Genomic DNA, 21,809 nt, shown 5'->3' on the forward strand with positions numbered 1-21,809 from the left:
AATTGAAAATTATTCCCTGGAATAAATTGATTACGGATGATAGTGAACTAAATGAAGTCCTGTTTTGTTCACAACTATCACAGTGCCACCTGGTGAATTGACGTGGCATTCTCGCAAGTAAACAAACTTCATTCTTCAATAAACGGATTATGCTCCGGAATTGATATTTAGTTCATAATCAATATGAGGAATGCTCTACACTTGCTAGCGTTTTTTTCATTATTTGTTTTATCCACCAGAGGAGATGAGCACACTCATACAGTAAGTTAGATCGAGAATACTTTGATAACTAATTTTAATTTTGCTTGTTACCTACTCGAATCAACAGTCACATGTTAGATTAGTCATAGATCTATTTAATCTTTTACCAGTAAGTACATTACTAATGATTACTTCATTCATGTTATCAAAGTAAATTTGATATTGTTGAGAAATTTTAGAGCATAGAAATAGAATAGAAAAATCTTATATTTTATTTTTATGATTTTGTACTGTTTTGATGAGGTGAAGCTGCTCTGCTCTGGCTCCCGCTCATTTCATGGTTATGGTATGTAGTAATTAGTATCATGTATGAACAGGCCAAATTGTAAAATTAATCAAAAGTCCATGACTCTATTCAACTTTGCACATTCATATTACCCTCAATCAGGATTAGAATTTTCCTTCTTAGTAATGGAATCTCATGCCCTGATTCCTGCCACTGTGCAGAGAGTGGATGAATATTGCAAGATCTTTGGCAACGCTTATCAGGATGGAATTCTAATTTCAAAGGTTCATATATCATTTTGATCCACCAAGACCACTTTTTCTATCCAACATCATTATTTGAGGCAAAAAATGAACTTCTTAAAGGCTTAAAACACGTACAGTACCTTGCTCAGTTTCTATAAAGTACCTAATCACTTGGAAGTTGTAAACCTGCACCATTCACTCAACAATTAAAATTAGACTTATAAAAAAGTATTAGTTAGTTGAAAATTTGTCTCTTAAGTTGACCGCAATGGACTAAACTTCATTAAGGAATTATAACTACGCTGCAAAGCAGAGTATTCCATCATGCACACTAAACATGCAATTCAGAGTTCAGACGAGCAAAACTACATATCACGTTGGCTAATGTGATACTGAATTAAATAGGTACCGTAAAATGGGGTTACTTTGACCGGCGGGGTAACTTTGACCACTTTTCGTTTTTTAACAAAAACCCTCAAAACTTCAATACGATTCGACATAGAAAAATTTTGTCAATGGCCATCAAAGGCCTAATACTGAGGCTACGTAACACAATAGAAAGATTTAAAAAGTTTGCATATCTAATAGGTTAAAAAATTAAAAATGTGACCCACGAAAAAGAGCTATTATTTAAAGCCTGTCGGAGTACCCTATCCAATTTTTTTATTTTTTGGTAAAATAACTCCAGTTTTTGATGCATTGTAGTAGAACTCTTCTAGTTACATATGCAAAAGACAAATTTTAGAAAAGTGTCATAGTTTGCAAATGGGGGGCGCCACCCCCCAATGGGGTAACTTTGACCACCTAATGGCAGCCGTGACGGGGTAACATTGACCGGCTTGGAAATTAAGTTAAAATTACCATAGGTACCTTTATAACATATTTTATGTTTGATACACCTATTAATGTTTTTTTCTTCATGTTTCAGACTCTACAGAGTCTTATATATGGTAATTTTAACTTAATTTCCAAACCGGTCAATGTTACCCCATCACGGCTGCCATTAGATGGTCACATTTTGCCCATTTGGGGGCAGCGCTCCCCATTTGCAAACTATGATACTTTCCTAAAATTTTTCTTTTGCATATGTAACTAGAAGAGTTCTACTACAATGCATGGAGTTATTTGGAGTTATTTTACCAAAAAATAAAATTGAATTTACCACCCGGTCAAAGAAACCCCAAGAGCTGGGGTAACATAGACCATCACTTTTTTTTAAATTACATTAAAACTATGAGAGGCAGGAGCCAGCAATTTATGGTGAGTAAAGCTTTTGAAAAGAATGTCGATAATATCACAATCAAAAATATGCACAAGGTCACAATCGAATCTATAATTTGCAAGCGAATATCACGCAGCAATTAGTTCATCACCACTAAATGCGGCGCCTCATGCAGTCATGCTGCACGCTAGCGTGCCTAGCGAGCGGAAGTAGAGCTAGGCGGATGGTTCTCCAATAGTTAAATTCGCGCGACGCGACACAAAAATTGTTACAAACGAGTGCCGTAACTTTGTAATTAACGAGAATAATGATCTATAAATACAGATTTAAATGAAAGAAATCATTGTCCATATTGGTGAAAAAAGATCATTCGGCATATATATGAATTTTATTTACGCAATAATTAGAGCATACACATATATGCAGTTTGCTGCGATCAGTGATGGCCTGTCCATCAGGTCAGTCTACGTCGAAGTGATGGCCAGTCCATCAGGTTAGTCTACATCGATGTGATGGCCTGTCCATCAGGTCAGTCTACATTATTCCTATGATGCTCATTTTTACCGGTTGAAGCTGTAGAATTAAAAAATTAAATTAAAAAAATAAATACAATTAAATTTCACTTAATCACATTTTATTATTTAATACACTAGATGGTAAATGCTGTAGAATAAAATTCTATTAGAAAAATATTGAATTAAAAATCTGATTATATTTTTTAAATTAAAAATTAATTTTTATTAAATTAAATTGTATTATTAATGCACTATATGGTACGTGCTGTATGTGTTATATAATGAAATAGTTTCCTATGTTAAACAACAAAAATTTTTGAAAAGACACAAAATGTTCAAAAACTGGGGATGGCAGACAAAATCATTCAGAATTTGAAGTGAATTTATTAAGATAAATTCAACATAATAGGGCAAAAAATGGAAAAAATTCAAATCTGGAACGTATAAATGGGTTTTTATAATTAAAAAAACTTTCAATCATTTAAATCTAATAATGGAATGTGAATCAAATCTATTTATTGTGAAATCAAACTAGACACAACCAAAACATTACTGTGTGTGACACCGTCTTGTAATACGTAAACGTAGAAACATACGCAATGGAAGAGTAGCAGTTTATCTCATAATTTCGTGTGAAATCGAAAACTTTGTTGGTGTTGTCCAATCGTGAGAATTTTTTACGAAGCTGGATGTGTTTTTTTTTATTTTAGAACGTATTTATTGCAGAAATGTATCCGCTAGCCTACAGATAAACGACTAGTTAACTTGATTAGTCGTTGGCAACACGGGATTGGATTTCAAACCACGCGCGATTTCGGAAGCACGGCAGTTTCTAATGAGCTCAGTTTATAAATTTTCATTGCAGTGGAAGGTGGTGTAATGCGGCAGTAGGGTTGGTATTTCGATACATTTTCTTATATTGACATGAGAATATATTACCTATGCAGAATTCCACACTGCGATGCTTCAGTAGCAAAATTTACGCCTTCAGAAGATCTTGCCGACACATTTAGATTGAAATTCTTGCATTTAATATATTTGTCAGTCTTTGGCCAACTATTTAAAAAAATAAGGTTTCCGGTATGTTGGATGGATCAGGATGCAGTGAAGCTTGTCTGGAAATCAGTTGCGATGAGTTCCCGCAGAATGGAATTCTAAAATTTACAGTTCATATATTATTCCCGATACACCTAGACCAGTTTTTCGATACAACATTATTTGAGGCAAAAACATTAACTTCTTATAGGCTTAAACATGTATAGGTAAAGGTATGCAAAGTTTCTATAAAGTAATCACTTGGAAATGTTGCGTGCCTGCAGCTTTCACTCAACAATTAAAATTATATAAAGTACTAGTTCGTTAAAGATTTGTCTCTTAATATGACAGCAAAGAACTAAACTTCATAAAGTAATTAGCTACAATTACCGTGACTACAATGTAAAGCAGACTTTTCCATGATGCACACACTAAACACGCAATTCATGGGAGCGAGACTACATAGAACAACGAAAGCCGGCCTCCGGCATGCAGATGACAAAAACGAATGACGATCGCGGCAGCGGCAGCACGATGCATAATGTTCATATGCTCAATGCAAGAGAATGATTAATTATGATATTTCTGATAGAGGTTTGAAATATTTTTGGAAGCCTAAAACTTGAAAAAATTATTGCAGTGGTATCGAGAGTCAAAGCCGTCAACCGATCATTGGATGGCCGCAAATATGTAGCATCGTTCTACCTAGTAGGCTATTGTGGTCAATAGAACCTAAATAAACTCTGTTTATCGAAAGGACAAAAAGCTTATATCAAGCTTACGTGGTAGTAACGGAGTCCAACTAATCATTCGTGATTCGTATACTTAGTGCAAGAGAATGAATAATTATGTTGTTTCTGATCAAACGAACAAAAACTTTTTCTGTTTCTGATCAAACAAATGAAAACTTCTGATCAAACGATCAAAAACTTCTGATCAAATGAACACAAACAAACTTTTTGAAGATAATTCTGAAATCGTAACGTCTATTGAATTATAATACGGATCATTAATTTTAGCATCGTATTTCCAAAAATCAAGTATTGCATTTCTTTTAATTGAAAAACATCCTTTTACATCGAAAACAACAAATTTTTTCTTACAGCTCCTAACGAATGACTAATGAATGTTCCTCATATTGACGAATGACAATCTCCCTCTGTCACTCATTTAGCTAAAAATTTTAAATTGAACAATTTTGTCATTTCAAAGACTCCATTGATTACAGAACTTGAGTTTTTGCAAGTGTATTCAAGAAAAGTTTCTGAAATTAGTGAAATAGTAGGAACATTTCCATTGTCATTCTGAAATAGAAGCGTCATTTACGTTCTTATATATAAACAGGATTAATAAAATACCTATCACATCCATCCAATGTCATTCAATTTGTGAACGACAGTTTTACTTTCATTCCTATGATGCTCATTTTTACCTGATGGCAGACAAAATCATTCAGAATTTGAAGTGAATTTATTAAGATAAATTCAACATAATAGGGCAAAAATGGAAAAAATTCAAATCTGGAACGTATAAATGGGTTTTTATAATTTAAAAAAAACTTTCGATCATTTAAATCTCAGAATGGAATGTGAATCAAATCTATTTATTGTGAAATCAAACAAGACACAAACGAAACAAATGCGTGTGTGATGGCGTCCTGTTGTACGTAAACATAGGAAGTATGCTGTGAATGTACGCAGTGAAAAAGTAGAAGTTTATCTCATAATTTTGTGTGAAATCAAAAACTTTGTTGGTCTTGTCCAATCGTGAGAATTTTTTACAAATGTGGATGTGTTTTTTTTTATTTTAGAACGTATTCATTGCAAAAATTTGTCTGCTACCCTACAGATAGACAACTAGTTAACTTGATTGAGGCGTTGCCAACACAGGATTGGATGCCAAACCACGCGCGATTTCGGAAGTGCGGCAGTTTCTAATGGGCTCAGTTTATCAATTTTCATTGCAGTGGAAGGTGGTGTAATGCGGTGGTAGCCTGGTATCCTGGTAGGGTTGGTTTTTCGATACGTTTTCTTATATTGACATGAGAATATATTACCTATACAGAATTCCACACTGAGTTCCCGCCAAAAAAAATGTAAACATCAAGTTTATGATTACATAGTTGCAGTCACATTAGAGCGGTCAGACTGCATTATCACATGTTCAGTTGACACTTGCTGTACAATCAGGCTGTTTTTAGGGTAAAATTAGTTATTTGGGGTAACACATGCATGCAACCTTGTAAATAAGTTCGTGGCGTGTAAACAGGGTTGGCAATGATTAAATCAAAATGATTAAATCATGTGATTAAATCACTTGATTTTTTTATAAAAAAATCATGATTTTTTTTATTTTTTCGATTTTTTTTGATTTTTTTATTTTTTCATATAATTGAATATATTGAGTGGCAGTCTTTAATTTATATTGAGGTATTGTTATTCATGGTTTAGTATAAATGTACTATGAATGACAAATTGGTATATAAACTTGCCTTTAGTGTGTATTAGGTTCCAAGAAATTGAATGTTTTTGGTACAGAGGCATCAAGTGTGCAATACATTGTATGTAGCTAGCAGCTTAGGTAATTCTTACAAGGCAATAAGAAGTCTTTACCTATTTGACTATTTGTTATATATTGATTACAATATACTATTTAAATGTGTTAGCTAGCTTATACAGGGTGGGGCAGAACTGATTGAACAGTTTTGAGCCAAAATAAAAGTGTAATGGAGGTACATAAAGAAGAAAGTTTCTTTTCCTCAAGATTAGCATAATATACCATTTAAAATACTTATGTTTTGAAAACAATATCAGGAAGATGGAGTTTGTTAGCTGCATCACACTGTTGGAGTTGTTCTTGGAAGTTTTCTACAGCACGTTCACACATATGGCGATGTATGGCCATAACCTCTGCTGCAATAATCCGTTCCCTTAGCTGTGGTAGGGTGTGAGGGCGACTTTTGAACACCCTTTCTTTTAGATGTCCCCAAAGAAAGAAATCGCAAATGCTCAAATCGGGTGACCTCGCAGGCCACTGTAAATTGCCCCTCAGAGTCTGGGAACATGCATTTCAAAACATTGAGTGACATTCGGGCTGTGTGAGCTGTAGCCCCATCCCGCTGAAACCAAACGTCTCCCAAAGCTTCATTTTCAACAATGTTTTCCATAATGGGCTGCAATAAATTTTGCAACATTGCAGCATAGCAATCGGAATTCACTGTTACGGTTACTCCCTCCTCCAAGAACGACTCCAACAGTGTGTTGCAGCTAACGGCCCTCCTCTTCCTGATATTGTTTTCAAAACATAAGTACGGTATTCTAAATGGTATGTTATGCTAACCTCTAGGATAATAAACTTTCTTCTTTATGCACCTCCATTACTCTTTTATTTTACCTCAAAACTGCTCAATTGGCTCTGCCCCACCCTGTATATTGAGAGGTTGAGATTGTATTGACCTTTTAGGCAATTAGAAAGATTTTCCACCCTAATATAAGTATTCTAATTAAAATATTTAATTTTAATCTTTAAGTTTGTGAATTTAAAACTAGAAACAAAAAAATTACAATCATAAGACTATTTATAAAATAATTAAATGCAGTGAATGGATATAAAATATTTGAATTGTGCACATGTTTATTTCAAAGTGTTAGCTTTCTCAGAGGGTAGAGTCTGGTAGATTTATAGGACATAAAACTAGTAGATCTATTGATAGTGCTGTGCACTGTGCTATCAGCTACCTATCTGTTATGTGACTCTTCAGTGTTTAGAAGATCTGCATTCCTGAAGTGTTTTTGTATATTGAAAACAGTTAAATGGTCAATATTTAGCTCATTACCTTGCTCCATACAAACTTTCCAAAGCTAATGAATAGACCTAGGTATCATTTATCAATAATCATTTACCCAAAAATCCTTAAGTGGTAAACACGACCTTGGCCTGTTGGCCTTTATTGAAGGCAATAAGTGCCCTTTTTAGCCATCCATTATGATCCATATGCTGTTATTGTTGATAGGCTAATTGCAACATAAAAAATTACACTTCAAAAAGACAAAAAAGCTGAAAAAATCAAAAAAATCAAATAAATCAAATAAATCATGAAAAAATAAAAAAAATCATTGATTTTTGATTTTTTTGATTTTAAAAAAAAATCAAAAAAATCGCCAACCCTGCGTGTAAATAGTTTTTCATTACTTAGCGTAAATGGCTTTTCATTAAAAATTACCTGGCGATGCATCTTAAAATTACCCGGGAACGCTTAGGGCTTACAAACCCGTATTTTGGCAATGCTGCATCCACCCTCTGCACCCTGGGATTCCTGAACTTGATTGAGCACTTTGGTCAAAAATTAGATTGGAGGTAATTCATTCAGCAAGAATTTCTTGTGTCCAAAAATGACAGGAAAGCTCCAGACCAGTCAGGGCTGCAATAATCCTATTTTTTCTAGAATTTTGTGGCTCTACTACTATCAAATGGGGTAATAAGGGACAGGCACATCGGGCAGGGTAAATGGGATTATCAGGACAGGCGTCCCACATTTTGTAGAAGTGTTGTAGCAGCTAAACTAATCAAAATATTGTAAAACTAAAAATAGTGGTATAAAGTTAAAAATTTTTAACTATCTAGGGTAAACACACCATATTCTGACACAGTGACACTGTGGGTTGAGTAATTCCAACACCTCTCAACTTTTTCCTTTATATTAAGCTTGGTCTTAGTTCTATGCATGCATAGATGGTTGAAATAGTGATGTCATACTATTGCACACAAGATTTCTGCAAAACACTAGGTCTAGCAGGAAAATGTAAGAGCCGTAGAGCGAAAGTCCTAGTCAGCTAGTGAGAACATCAAAACACATATGAAAGTTGATAGTTGACCTTGCTTTACTAAATAGTGATAAACTTTTTGTGTAGAAAGAATATTATGGTTTGAGACTTTTAAATAGTCTATGAATATATTAGGAATCCTTTAAGTATACCTACTTATATTTGCTGATTTTAAGTGGTAAATAAATTAATAGACGATTGATTTAAGAGATGGTTTTAGACACATAAAAACTATGTCATAATTCCGACACATGGTGTAGGAATTATGACACACAGGATGTTGTATTTCGACACAGGGTGTCGGAATTACGATTTTGAAGCGCTGTCAGAATTAGTCTCGCAACATGCCGCATTTAGTCACACACAGTGTTGGAATTCAGCGATTTTGTAGATTTGAATTCTAAAGGCTTTTAAATAAGTATGGCAACATTTTGTGGCGTTTCATCATTGCTGGCACATAGTATGGTGTTTTTAGAGTGACGTAAACCAATCAGAACTTGAGTTGCGCATACGGTGATCTATTTATGGCCATTTATTTCTTGCTACGTCCTTAAGGTGTTGGAATTTGGTGTGTTTACCCTATGTAGCATAAAACAAGGTAAGAAATCCTTCATTTACTACCTCTAAAAAATCCATGAAAAAAAGTAAAAAGTGTGATTTTTGAAAGTACCTCTGCTAAGGTCTGTAGCAAAAAATATTTGCTGTATTAAAAAATTTTACTTACATAAAAGTTGCACACAGCCCACAGGTGTTAGCTTAAAAATATGATTGACAGAATTTGTATACGGTATCTCATTAAAAAAATGGTGGCAATTTCTGCATGATGGGGCAATAAGGGACACCCCCCAGGGTAATAATGGACACCCCTAAAAATGCATTTACATTAGAACCTCAGCTAGCAAGGGTTCCAGTTAACCAAAAAATCAATAACCAACAAAAAAATTTTTGATTCCATTTATCTTGCTCAGTGAAAAAAATTTCATTTAACAAAGAATTAATTTGCATCATTGGTCATCACAAAATTGTTCATAGAATGTCATAGATAGAATTGTGCACCAGGCAACATAGAATGAAAAGGAATTAACCTAAATTATGATTTATTTCTCAAAAAAATATGGTTGTCATTAAAATATTCCTTTCTGTTTCAGGTATGTTTTTACATTTTTTTTTTTTTTTTGGTTATAGTGAATTCACTTGACCCAATGAAAATGGTGTTAAATTAAAAGCTGTCCTGTAAGCTTACAGATACAGATGAAATGATACATGGCTGCTGATATGAAGCTTGCAGTGGATAAGGTCGTTGTAAATGCTCAATTGACAATGGCATGTCCATGGGTACAGTAATATGACATCAATAATACATCAATGAATGGATTTGATAATATCATATCAATCAAGGAAAAACAAGTAAAAAACACAGAAAACGTCATTTATTCTACATCTACATCATCTACAAAGGAAGTGGAGGACTTCAGAGTACTGTTAGTAATGGATGAGTACACTTTGCATGCTTCAAACGTTTTAAAATTGAGTTTTATTTGAAGTGTCCCGGATTACCACGTTTCCAGGGGTAATTTGTGATGCTTTTATTTTGTGTCTGGCACCTTACAAATAATATATAGAATTTTTTGGAGATGTCATTTGATAGCCTTCACAAAGAGCTTTAAAATGAGCCTAAACTTGTTCATGAAATGTACCAGCATCATGGTAAGAAATTATTAATGAAAAATGCTCAAAACCATCCCTTATAACCCTGTTTGATGGTACTTAAGGTCCAGCATGGGAGGATGGCAGCCTGGAGCTTCTTTTGACTCAACAGTCAAGGCAAGGTTTTACTCTGAACATGCAAACAAGAAAAAGAAACACCACCCCCTATGGGCAGGACTATGAAGAAGAATAGGGATAGTCTGGTAAAGAGGAAAAAGTAGCATGCTTCATATTAGGCAGTGGCTGCCTAAATGATACTAGACTGTCTTAAATCTATTGAGACCGCATTGAGTGCTTTTTCTCCATTACAAGCAACACGTTTTTGTTGGAGAATTAGTTTTAATCTAGGTTGTTAATTTCACATGTGGTAGTTGCACTTAGTCTACTCATGGTTAGAAATATTACCTGGACCACCTGGACCATAATAAGATTGTCAAATCACATAGAGCATATTGTTGAGACTAAAAATGGGGCTACTGCTTCAACAATTCAATCCTGAATGATAACTTGAATATGGGCCTCCTCAAAGCAAGTTCTTTTAATCGACTTAATCACTAACCCAACATTGAGTTTGGTTAGTAAGCTAGTAAGGTTAGTACATGGAGGGGCATAAAAAATGGAATCAATCACAAAATAATGATCAATCTATCAACACTGCTTGGATTGCTATCTGGCATTCATTTTGATTGGTATCTACCACCTTTATTATGGAAAACTCTCCAAGCCACTAATGGATTTCTGGAGCCATGAATTTATGAACTTTTGACCTGTGAGTTAAAATTATATTGAAAGTATGCCTTCAAGAACTTCTGTATTTGAAAAAGTAGCAAAAGCATCAAGTTCTATTGCTTTTTCAGAGTCTTTGTGTCACCCTTGCAATGGGCAGCAATTCATCAAATTATTTATTGGTTTACTGTACATGAAGGGTTTCAAAAGTTCCTATAGGTATATGTTAAAATTGTTGAATACATAAAAAATATGTATATGATTATGTACTCTAGTCTGCCAAAAAAAGTTTTTTTTTTTTGCTCAAAAAAATGAAAATTAGTGTACCTATTTAGTTCACATCTGTCATCTTTTCTCAATTTAAGTAAGAAATAGGTACTGTAGATAAGAAATAAGAATAGATGCAAGTATTTACTAATACCTGGTTAATCCTGTGTGGCAGGGGAACCTAGCATTTTCAGTGAAAGTTTTTGAGAGACTTATGAGAAAAGGCAATTTTTAGTTACATAGGCACAATGCTTATGCATGACCAGAATAAATTGTGTAACAGGTTTCTTTTCTGTGCACCTTTTATATGAACGGTAAGCAAGTATTAGCCTAGGGATGGTTTGGTTGTAGCGTGATCCAAGGATATAGAGGAACAGTGTAAACAATTATAGAATATACTTTAGGATTATAGTGTGGCTTACAGTTTAGGATAATCAAGTTTATAAGTTGCAGCTTTAACATTGATGTCTTTGGCATCTAGTTGAAGGATGGATATGCCTGGAGTATAACATCGACTCTGACGTTAATTTAGGGTTACTGTCCTGATTGATATGGACAGGAGTAAGGGCTTACACACGACTGTTCTCGGCCCAAGACTGAGGTTTCTGCGTACGAGCAGAGCTCATATAGCTTCGCCATTTGACATCGCCAAGAGCATGACTTGATAAACAGGGAAGGCTACCACAAGGAAATGTTTATGAACATGTTGCAGTGAAGGAGATTATCTTTGAACAAGCAAGACATCAATGAGGAAATATCCAGGGACAAATGGTATCAACATTGTCACCTTGCTATTGCTTGAAAATTAACCTGTCACAAGAGTCAATGATTCTGAACATGGCTGAAATACACATTCTAAAGTGAATGTCAACATTATGTTTCGGCCTTTTAGCACATTATTATTGTAGCTTGAAGACTTTAAATTCCACTACATAGCTGAATAAATTGAATAAAATAATTGAAATTCAGTAAATTTACTAAATATTTGAATGTATAAATTGTATATTATTGTCTTTGTTTATAATCAATTTTCATATTTTTGGAAAGAGTTGAAGAGTTGAAACCTATCATTTAAAAAATTTTGAACATGAAAGAATTTGATTGATTTATGGCATATATTTTAATAATTGTTCAAAGCCAATTACATTGAATCTTGTACATTTCAGTATACAGAGCTGGAAGAAGTTGTTCTTTGGATGAACACAGTTGGGCCATACCACAATCGTCAAGAGACGTATGCCTACTTCTCCTTGCCATTCTGTGTTGGCCCTAAGGAAGAAATCAGCCACTACCATGAAACTCTGGGGGAAGCTCTTCAGGGAGTCGAGCTTGAATTCTCAGGACTTGACATTGATTTCAAAGGTAAGTAACTGGCTTATTTACGTAACTCACATGATTGTAAATACAAGTTTATACATACCTTCAATAAGCATGAAGGTATGGTGATGTTGCATAATTTTATATATCTGCCTTTGATAAAATTGATCATGCTACCTACTAAAAATCTTTTGTTCCTACTTGTTTTATATTTTCCAGGGATTAGAATTTGTTGCCAATTTGGCAGTGGTAATTATTCTCTCTCATCTGTTCACTCATATTTCTCAGCATCTCAGCAGCATTGTTACAGATGCAATTTGTCTTTGCTAGCCTAATTCTCTACTTCTGATCAATTTACATTCCTATGAGTGCAAGTGTCAAGTAACCTACCTAAGATACCATTATTGACTTGCAAGCTGCAATAAATCCTATTTTCAGCTCAGAAAACATTTAAAAATTCCTCTGCACCCATCTATTGCATAGAAAGTAGAGCAGCAATGATATTTATTTCCATTTCAGGGGACATATCCAAAACTGAATACTGTGAAATTGATCTCAATGAGGAGAGACTGCACACTTTCATCTATGCTGTCAAGAACCATTACTGGTACCAGATGTACATTGATGATCTGCCCATCTGGGGTAAGTGGTCTCACCAATGAGTGACAAGACATTTTTTTGTGCAGCATTAGAATAAGTACTTCTTGTAAAACTTTACATTTTGTTAGGAGAAATGCTGCACTGGTTTTGTGAAGATTGTAATTACTTACTCAGGCCTTGTCATATTTTAGCTTATAATTGGGAACACTGGCAAAAGGATATTGATGAGTTAACATGTAAAAAGGTATTGGTTTCAAAGAAAGAATAAAGGAGCTTAAAGAAAATACTGACAAATGAAGCTTTAATGAAACAAGAAATTACTGCGTTTAGCAAGTATCAACGTACATGAGAGGGTGATGATTTCTTCCACATTGTTTGCAAACCTTAGATAAGGGTGCAACTTTTGTCCCATGAGTGTGAACTTATCACATGGTAGCTTAGGCTCCTGTGTTTAAAGCTTTCTTTGAGTTAGTTTGCTCTTTAAAGATGAATTAAATAGTATTACAGTAGCTTCTTAAAATCAAGAAATTTGACAAGAATACAACTCACAAGAAAACACAGTAAGGTGCAAATAGTATGTACTTGTGGTTATAGCTAAATTCCAGAAACAACAGATCAAGAAAAACTTTTTCCCATAAGTAACCTGTAGTAATTATTATATGCTAAGAATTTGACAAAGATTGCAAAAATCACCTGCAGCCAAGATGATATGCAAATTATTCAATGAAAGGCTAATTCTAAGGGATTATGGTAGTTGAGATTCTCTTGGATAGCTGTGGTGAATATTCAGGTGAGAAAAATTATGTTCAAGATTCCTGATAAATTGTAATTTGATGCCATTTGAAGCATTTTACAAATCAACCCGTTCATGAGCTTGTCACTCATAAATGCTTATTAAAATTGATGGTGTAGTGCAATGCCCACCACCAATCATCTGCCTATTATATCATACTTAATGCCAACCCTTGCCCTACTCTGGAATTGGTATATGAGCATTTGCAGAGAAGTAGTGGTACGTATCCCACACATCAATGACCAACCCACTTATTTATGTGACAGAAGAATCAATAAAATGTTTCAAATAATTTTGACATTACTTCAACATAGGTTATTTTTATATCCAAATCTATTGTGTGCTTGAAGTCTGTTGCTGGAATTATATAAGAGTTATATGCACCCATATCCACAATAGTTTTCTTATCACGATACTGCTGGACCTGAAATTGTATTCTAAGTTAGGGTAGAGTAAAGCATTTCACAATGGAAGGAGGAGGGTTGGATCGGATATCATTATTTTAATTTTGAATCGGCATCTCTATTAAATTTGGAATTCCGATAAATTATTGTTTCAAAACAGAGTCAAAGGGGGAGTTTCATGTGAAATGCGGGTTTTAATAGATCATCTTTTCAAAATCAATCCCTTAATTTGCTAATTTTGTGAAAGGGATTTGTGTTTGCAGGATGGTTTCAATTCTCTGGGATTATGGTAATGAAAATTAATTCAACAAAATTTTTCTGAATTCCCTTTCTATTTCATATTAGGGAATAATAAAAGAAATAAAAAAATTTTTAAAAACCACGTTTTCTTAATGAACAAAAAAGAAAAACATTTACTCTTACATAGCATTTAAGTTATGTAAAACATTATGTAATGTTATGTAAGAGTAAATATTTTTCTTTTTTGTCTGTTAAGAAAATGTGGTTTTTAAAAATTTTTTATTTGTTTTATTTCATTATTTTTAGTTTTGTAAAAACCAGAAAAACTTGTTTTTTAAAAATGGTTTTTTATATTTATTTATTTTCCACTTTTTAGTTTAGCAATTTTAGCAATTCAAATCAATTTCCAGGGTTGGCAAGTCTGAATGTTCGAGAAAAAAACTCAATTCTGTAAAAAAAAAATTTTAAATTATTATTTCTGATGAACAAATCTTGAATTGTTAGGCAGCATAAGCATGCATACCAAATTTCAAGTTTTTAGGATCTTCAAAAGTGCTCTAAATTAAGGTTTGAATTTTTGATGACAGACAGACACGAAATGAAGCTAAGAAAAAAGTGGTAATAAAAACAGTGTGATTCTCTTTGGTTGTTTCAATAGTTCTATCTTCAATTGAACTCTTTAAGTTTTACAACTTTTAGTTGGATTTGGGATCACAAGATTAATTATGACATATTTCAGAATGTTGGGATCTAGCTTGATGTTTTTGGGATGAAGTTATTTGAGATTACATGATTTACATAGCTGGAATTTTCCATGCCAGGCAATGCCAGGTTCAGCTGCTAGTTCTCTAGTTATTGAAAATAGGATTTATCACCATTCGCACTTGCTCACCATAAACGATAACTGGTAGTGGTAGAACTTCCTGGTACAAGCACTAAATAATGAATTTATTATGTACTCGTAAAGCGATAACTTCTCACTAAGAAGAGATAATCCAACTCAAACATTTGAAAAGCACACTCAACTTGATAAATCCACATTGACCAAGAATCGTATGATATATTTCTGACACCAAGCTTATCAGGTATACCTTCAAACACTCAAATATATAAAATAAAGATGAAGCCAGTTCATCTATCACAATACAATGTAGAATATTGCCTGTGTGTGTCACAAATTCAAGGTTATTTTTCTATCTGTTTATTTATATATGTATGAAATGAATAGGTACACTCAATATTTTTACTACCGTATGTATAATTATTTTATCATGTTTAACTTTTCTAACTGTATTACCTACTTGTGATCAATTATTAGTATGGCTTGAAATTCTACTAAAATCATCATAATTGTTGATCTCCTTCAATGTTTAAAAAAAAAGATGCAAATTTCATCTTCAGGAAGCTTTCAAGCTTTGAAATTAAAAATGTCAGAAATGTCTTTTAAAGATTTTTATTTAAATTACAGGAATTGTTGGTGAGATCGGTGAAGGCCAGGAGAACTTCTACTTGTGGACTCACAAGAAGTTTGACATTGGTTACAATGGCAATAGAATCGTAGATGTCAACCTCACATCAGAAGCTAAGGCTGAACTCAAAGCAGGAACTAAGATCAAATTTACTTATGAAGTCAACTGGAAACCCTCAACTGTCAGCTTCGAGGACAGATTCAACAAATATCTTGACCCTAACTTCTTTCAGCACAGGGTAAGAACTGATACTATTTTAGTGATGGTTTTCGTTACCAAGTTCGTATTTAAGCCTTTCAAATTTCATTTTTTCCTACGTCTGACTAAGGAATTTAAAATATCTAAATGAATTTCCGTGCATCTGAACTACTGTTGAAAATATGCTATGCATTAAATTAGAAAAAAGGGTTAATGTAGGCTAATGTCCTCATCTTATGGACAAGCGTTACTTTTGCTGTAATCAAGTTGTGAACAGAAGTCTGTTCAAATATGCTATCTATGTAATTTCCACAGATTCACTGGTTCAGCATCTTCAACTCCTTCATGATGGTCATATTCCTTGTTGGTCTGGTCTTCATGATTCTAATGCGCACTTTGCGCAAAGATTATGCCCGCTATTCCAAAGATGAAGAAATGGATGACATGGTCAGTAGTTTGTCTCATATCTGTCTAATTGATTCTGATTAATATGCGAAGGAAATGCTCTATTTTGAAATACTGTGCCGACTCATTACGCCTTGTGATTTGCAGTGCATTATTTCTATCTGAATGAAACATAACTTAACTGTTTGACATGTGGTTCAATTTAAAATATGATTTCCCGTTGAAATATTGGCCTGTTTTTCTCATTAATAGGAACGTGACCTCGGCGACGAATACGGCTGGAAGCAAATACATGGCGACGTGTTCAGAAGCCCCGCCCACCCCCTGCTCTTCTCCGCCCTCATAGGCACCGGCCACCAGCTGTTCGTGGTCGCCCTCTTGGTCATCGGACTCGCCATCGTAGGAGAGCTCTACACAGAGTCAGTCAATAAATGCTATAGTTTAGTTTAATCTCCTTCCATTGACATTAATCAGACGATAGTCTTCATCAATCGAATACATGATAACTACTATGCTAATACAAAAACTGAAATATAATGGAATGGATGACTTGTATTTACTTCTCATGTTGCCGTTTTATTTCTCAGTCAAAATATTCATTTCATATTATTCTTGTTTTGAAACTACTCGCTCAATTTTTGGGAAAAATTTTACCTGCAACATTGGTATAAAACAGGCCAATTATTTCATAAAGTTTCATCATGAAAATTCTGTGTTGCTTCCTTCGATAAGGCGCGGTTCCATGGTCAGCATTGGCATCTTCATCTACGCTGCAACTAGTCCTCTCAACGGCTACTTTGGTGGCTCTCTTTATGCCAGAATGGGCGGTAAGTGATCATGGGTTAAATTAATCTCATGTGCTGCATATGGCCGCGGTAAAGACCATGGGACAAATTGGATTCTAAATTCAAAATCAGAGTTAGAAATTTTTCAATTAGAAAGACATTTTTTATTTTTTTATTTTAAGTCTCTGTATAAATATTTTCATATCACTAAAGAAAAGAATGATTTCCTTAAAATCCTGCTGATTTCTGCTGCCTAGTGACTTGTACTTTTCCCATCCTGAAGATGGAATCGCTAAACTTAATAAGTTAGGTTATCTATTTGTAAAGTGGTTAGAAATATTCATTATTCCAACTTTAGAGCAAAGATTTATTCATCCTGAAAATAACTGAGAGCATTTTTGCGAGAAGGTCGCCGATGGATCAGGCAGATGTTGGTGTCAGCGTTCCTACTGCCGGGGCTCGTGTGCACTACGGCCTTCTTTATCAACTTCATCGCTCTGTACTACCACGCTTCACGCGCCATTTCCTTCACAATCATGGTGCGCAAGTCATTTTTACAATCTAGAATATTGAATTTATTGTTCAGAGTTCTCTGAGGGTTTACTTTACTTCTACGAAGTGTATGCTTTCCATAGAATTACTTTTTATGATGATCTTGAAATATTTTCCACAAAATTTAAATGAGAAAATCCAAAACAATTCATAGAAGAATCAGTGCTCATATTCTTGTACAACTTTGTGAATATGAATGATTGAAAGTACCAGGATTCGATCAGTACCCCTTATTTGATGCGCAAAATGGCTCCATTATTTCCCCATAGCCTCTATCCAGGTAATTTTTGTTTCAGTTGTCAGTTTTATCGCTGTGCACGTTCGTGATCTTGCCGCTGACGCTGGTTGGCACGGTGTTGGGCCGGAACTTGGCAGGCCAGCCGAACTCGCCGTGCCGTGTGAACGCCGTGCCGCGCCCCATCCCTGAAAAGAAGTGGTTCATGGAACCCTGGGTCATAGTGCCCCTAGGAGGCGTCCTACCATTTGGCTCCATCTTCATAGAAATGTTCGTAGTTAGTTACTTAGGAACGCCCGTTGTTAAGTACTGGAAATATATCAATTACATTCGTTTGGTAATATCTCTTTTTAATGCAACTTGGATAGTTTTTGTGCTCTAAGTATTCTAGATGAACTCTTACTAAGTCGTCACTAAGCAATCATTTAAGTATCAGCTGCAGTTGGGTACCCTCTTAGAATAATGAACTTATTAGTGTTTTCGTTTTCAGCAAACTGCAGTTCATCTTGATTTTGAAGAAGACAAGTCAAAAATAAATACGCTCACTGTTTAGTAAATAACATCTTTCTTCGTCAATTAATGTATCTGCAATTAGAGCTAGTAACCTGCTTAACTATGAGCTGTACTAAACCATTTTTTTCTTCCATTTTACGGGAATTCGAAAATGTTTAGAAACTTTGTATCACTTAGAACCATGTAGGAAAATTTTGTAACTCGAGTAATCGATCGATTTTTCAGGTACTTTATCTTCACGTCATTTTGGGCATACAAGATATATTACGTGTACGGCTTCATGCTGCTGGTGGTGCTGCTGCTACTGGTGGTCGTTGTGTGCGTGACCATCGTGGCCGCGTACTTCCTGCTCAATGCTGAGGACTATCGCTGGCAGTGGACGTCCTTCTTGGCCGCCGCCTCCACTGCAGGATACGTCTACCTCTACGCCACTTACTACTTTTTCTTCAAGACCAAGTAGGAACTTCTATTAGCAACCGATCTATATTAATTTCCGCATTGTTGGCTGCATTTTTATCCCTGCAGAAATTTAGAAATAATTTAGCTAAATCAAGTCCTCAAATGAGCTGTGTTTTGTTTCTTGTTAACTCAACCTTAATATTCTGATTATTTAATTGCACCTTCGTACATCATTCACTGCGCGGCTTTGTTTTCTGTAGGTACTAAAAAACTAATTTGTTTTATGATTTTTAAAGATGCTGTGATTGAGATAAGGGGTCAACATTCTGATCATTTTCCTGTTGCAGCATCTAGTCAGGGACTTTCAAGGGATTTATTTCCTAGGACTTCTATCGTTGACTCGCTAAGAAACGAATGAATGAAAAAGCCCTCGACAATAATTGTTAATTATACCCATCAGTGCGATAAGTATTATAACTTAGCTTTTTTGCAACAATGTGATGTTGAAAGCTCAGCTTTTTAAGTTACTATAGAATAGTTCATAAAGTATGAATATAATTCCTGGTACAATTAATCTCATCAACTGCAATTTTACTAGTTTACAATAACTAAGGAAAAAGTATTAAATTATAATCAAGATTATATTAAACTCTTGGTATGAATTGCTGCGACGTCAGATTACAATGTGGTCATGCTTGTGCAGGATGTACGGCCTCTTCCAGACGTCCTTCTACTTCGGGTACATGGCGCTGTTCAGTGCAGCGTTGGGGCTGCTGTGCGGCACCGTGGGCTACGTCGGTTCCAAACACTTCGTCAACAGAATCTACTCTACAGTGAAAATTGATTAAAAACTTTGATGCATTTCTAGTATACTACCAGTTGCAATCGATTGGTGTCTCCTGGTAGAGCTGTCATTTTCCAAGTATTTTCCGATGTGTGTCTTGCTAGGGAATTTGGTCGTAATGAATTTTATGCTTGATCGAGTCCGTTTGGCACCAAAAGTGGCTAGTCCTTTTTATCTCTTCTAGTTGTGAATTTATTGTGGAAAATAGTTACTTTTCCAGCCAAAATTCAGTGTGGTCATGTTGTTTATTAACTCTTCACTTTATTTCTGTTCGCAAATCTAAGCAAAACGTATCTTAGTGTTATCCTACTGATCTGTGAATTTGTTTAACTTGGTTGTTGGAGGAGAGCAAATGCCGTTCTCCTTTACCTTGGTTTTAAATAGCGCTTAGTTCATAACTAGACTCGATGTTTGGTTGAAAGAGGTTTTCTTATACTGTCTGCACATTAAATTCTGACCAGGAAAGTTCAATAATGCCGTCAGAATTGTTGAAAGTTGCTGGCACTCGTTACAAGGAAACAGCATGTCTAACATGTTTGAATATCCAGTTTTATTAAGCCGGGAGCAGTGTTTCATTACTAGATTAAGTAAATACCTTCGCCGTCTTGGATTTGCTTCCAGGCTGGATAATGTTGGTGTGCGTTCAGTGCATCGAGTGTGAAATCGCTGAATAATCTATCCAATATTCTTCGAAGTTGTTGGTGATGAAGTTCATGTTACGAGGTGTACAGCCCAGTACGCTGCAGAGTACTAGAATTTTGAATTGCAACTTCGAAGCTAAACACGTCAGAACTACCATGTATTTTTACCGTTATTTTCAGCATTTATGAATGCCTTCTTTAAAACCAACCGTACAGCTTTCAAATCGTATTGCACCGGTATGTGTTTTTTTTACTAGTGCAGAACTTTCTCTACGGCTTCACAATCTACTGACAGGATCCAGTTGGCTGTACAGTTTTCTTTGAACTTGTTCGGCGGTGGATCTAATGATACAGCTTTGCATCGTCGTCGAGATACTTTATTCTTTCTTTATGCTTTGATTTGATTCAATTTAGGGAAGATTACCATGCATTGTTTCTTCCTGCAAGTCAAACTTTGGTATAGTCTGCTGCATTTGTGATACTTTATTCAGATCGAATGCTTATTTAGCGAGAAATTGTGTTTCTATGTGTCCTTTGGACATCAGTGTACGTGTAAATATTTGTTCACTATTATGATGGGTATTATTTTCGTTATGTTCATTATGTGTAGCCATAATGGAAATCAGTTGGAAGATTCCGAGAAGCATGTGTGTTATTTAAACTTCTATTACCAGGTAACGTGATCTTCAGTTTCCGCTACCAGTATTCCTGTATTTTCACGCTTTTTTGGTCCTTTAGCTTACACCTGTTTTTATACGAAAATATTCTGGTGAATTCTTATAGAATTGTACTTTTATGAAGCTATTAGCAGTTTTTTTGTGTCGTGCACGAGTGCTGCTATTCAATCTGGTGAACGCAGCTTATGTGACGGATTCGCCGTTAACGTTCCTGGAATTGTGATGGCACAATGCCCACAAGTTTCTGCTGTTATTAAAACATTTGAATTCAGCGTTGATTTTACTTCAGAAAGATTTTAAAAGCCTAGTAGACTTAAATTTCAGTTTTAATTATTCTAGAGTGAACAATTTTTTTTGAGCTTAGAATTTCCTTCTGTCCATAAATTCGGGCACAAGTGATTGTGTTGTGAATAAATTGATTGACCAAGAACTGCCGTGCTGTCTGATTTAATATTTATGTGCTTACATTAAGTTTAAAATAGTTTCTTCTGATTGCAAGATTTGTAGAGGCCGTAGTTACGTCGCATAAGCATTCTTATCGAGTGATGGTTACTTAACATGATATGAAACAAATAAGATATCAAGTACCTCTCGTACCGTTTTTCTTGGTTATCAGCGTACAATAGCACTCGGTATTACATGATTTCTATTAAATATTTTACCCGACACGACCTCCATGGCCCACATCAATTTTAATCCATTTAATTGGG

At 34.8% G+C, this 21,809-nt stretch overlaps 1 protein-coding gene across 1 annotated transcript; it reads left to right on the forward strand.

Annotated features, from left to right (window-relative positions):
• Positions 1-54: 54 nt before the first annotated feature.
• LOC108674542 (transmembrane 9 superfamily member 3) lies at positions 55-21,371 on the forward strand. Its single transcript, XM_018162503.2, has 11 exons — positions 55-261; positions 12,194-12,389; positions 12,864-12,986; positions 15,850-16,088; positions 16,364-16,495; positions 16,706-16,872; positions 17,186-17,280; positions 17,647-17,777; positions 18,087-18,295; positions 18,764-18,994; positions 19,641-21,371. The coding sequence occupies exons 1-11, from the start codon at positions 184-186 to the stop codon at positions 19,783-19,785; spliced, it is 1,746 nt and encodes a 581-aa protein (XP_018017992.1). The 5' UTR covers positions 55-183; the 3' UTR covers positions 19,786-21,371.
• The last annotated feature ends 438 nt before the right edge of the window (positions 21,372-21,809 follow it).

This window comes from Hyalella azteca, unplaced genomic scaffold (assembly GCF_000764305.2).
Source record: "Hyalella azteca isolate HAZT.00-mixed unplaced genomic scaffold, Hazt_2.0.2 contig11104, whole genome shotgun sequence".
In the NCBI taxonomy this organism is placed as follows: Eukaryota; Metazoa; Arthropoda; class Malacostraca; order Amphipoda; family Hyalellidae; genus Hyalella; species Hyalella azteca.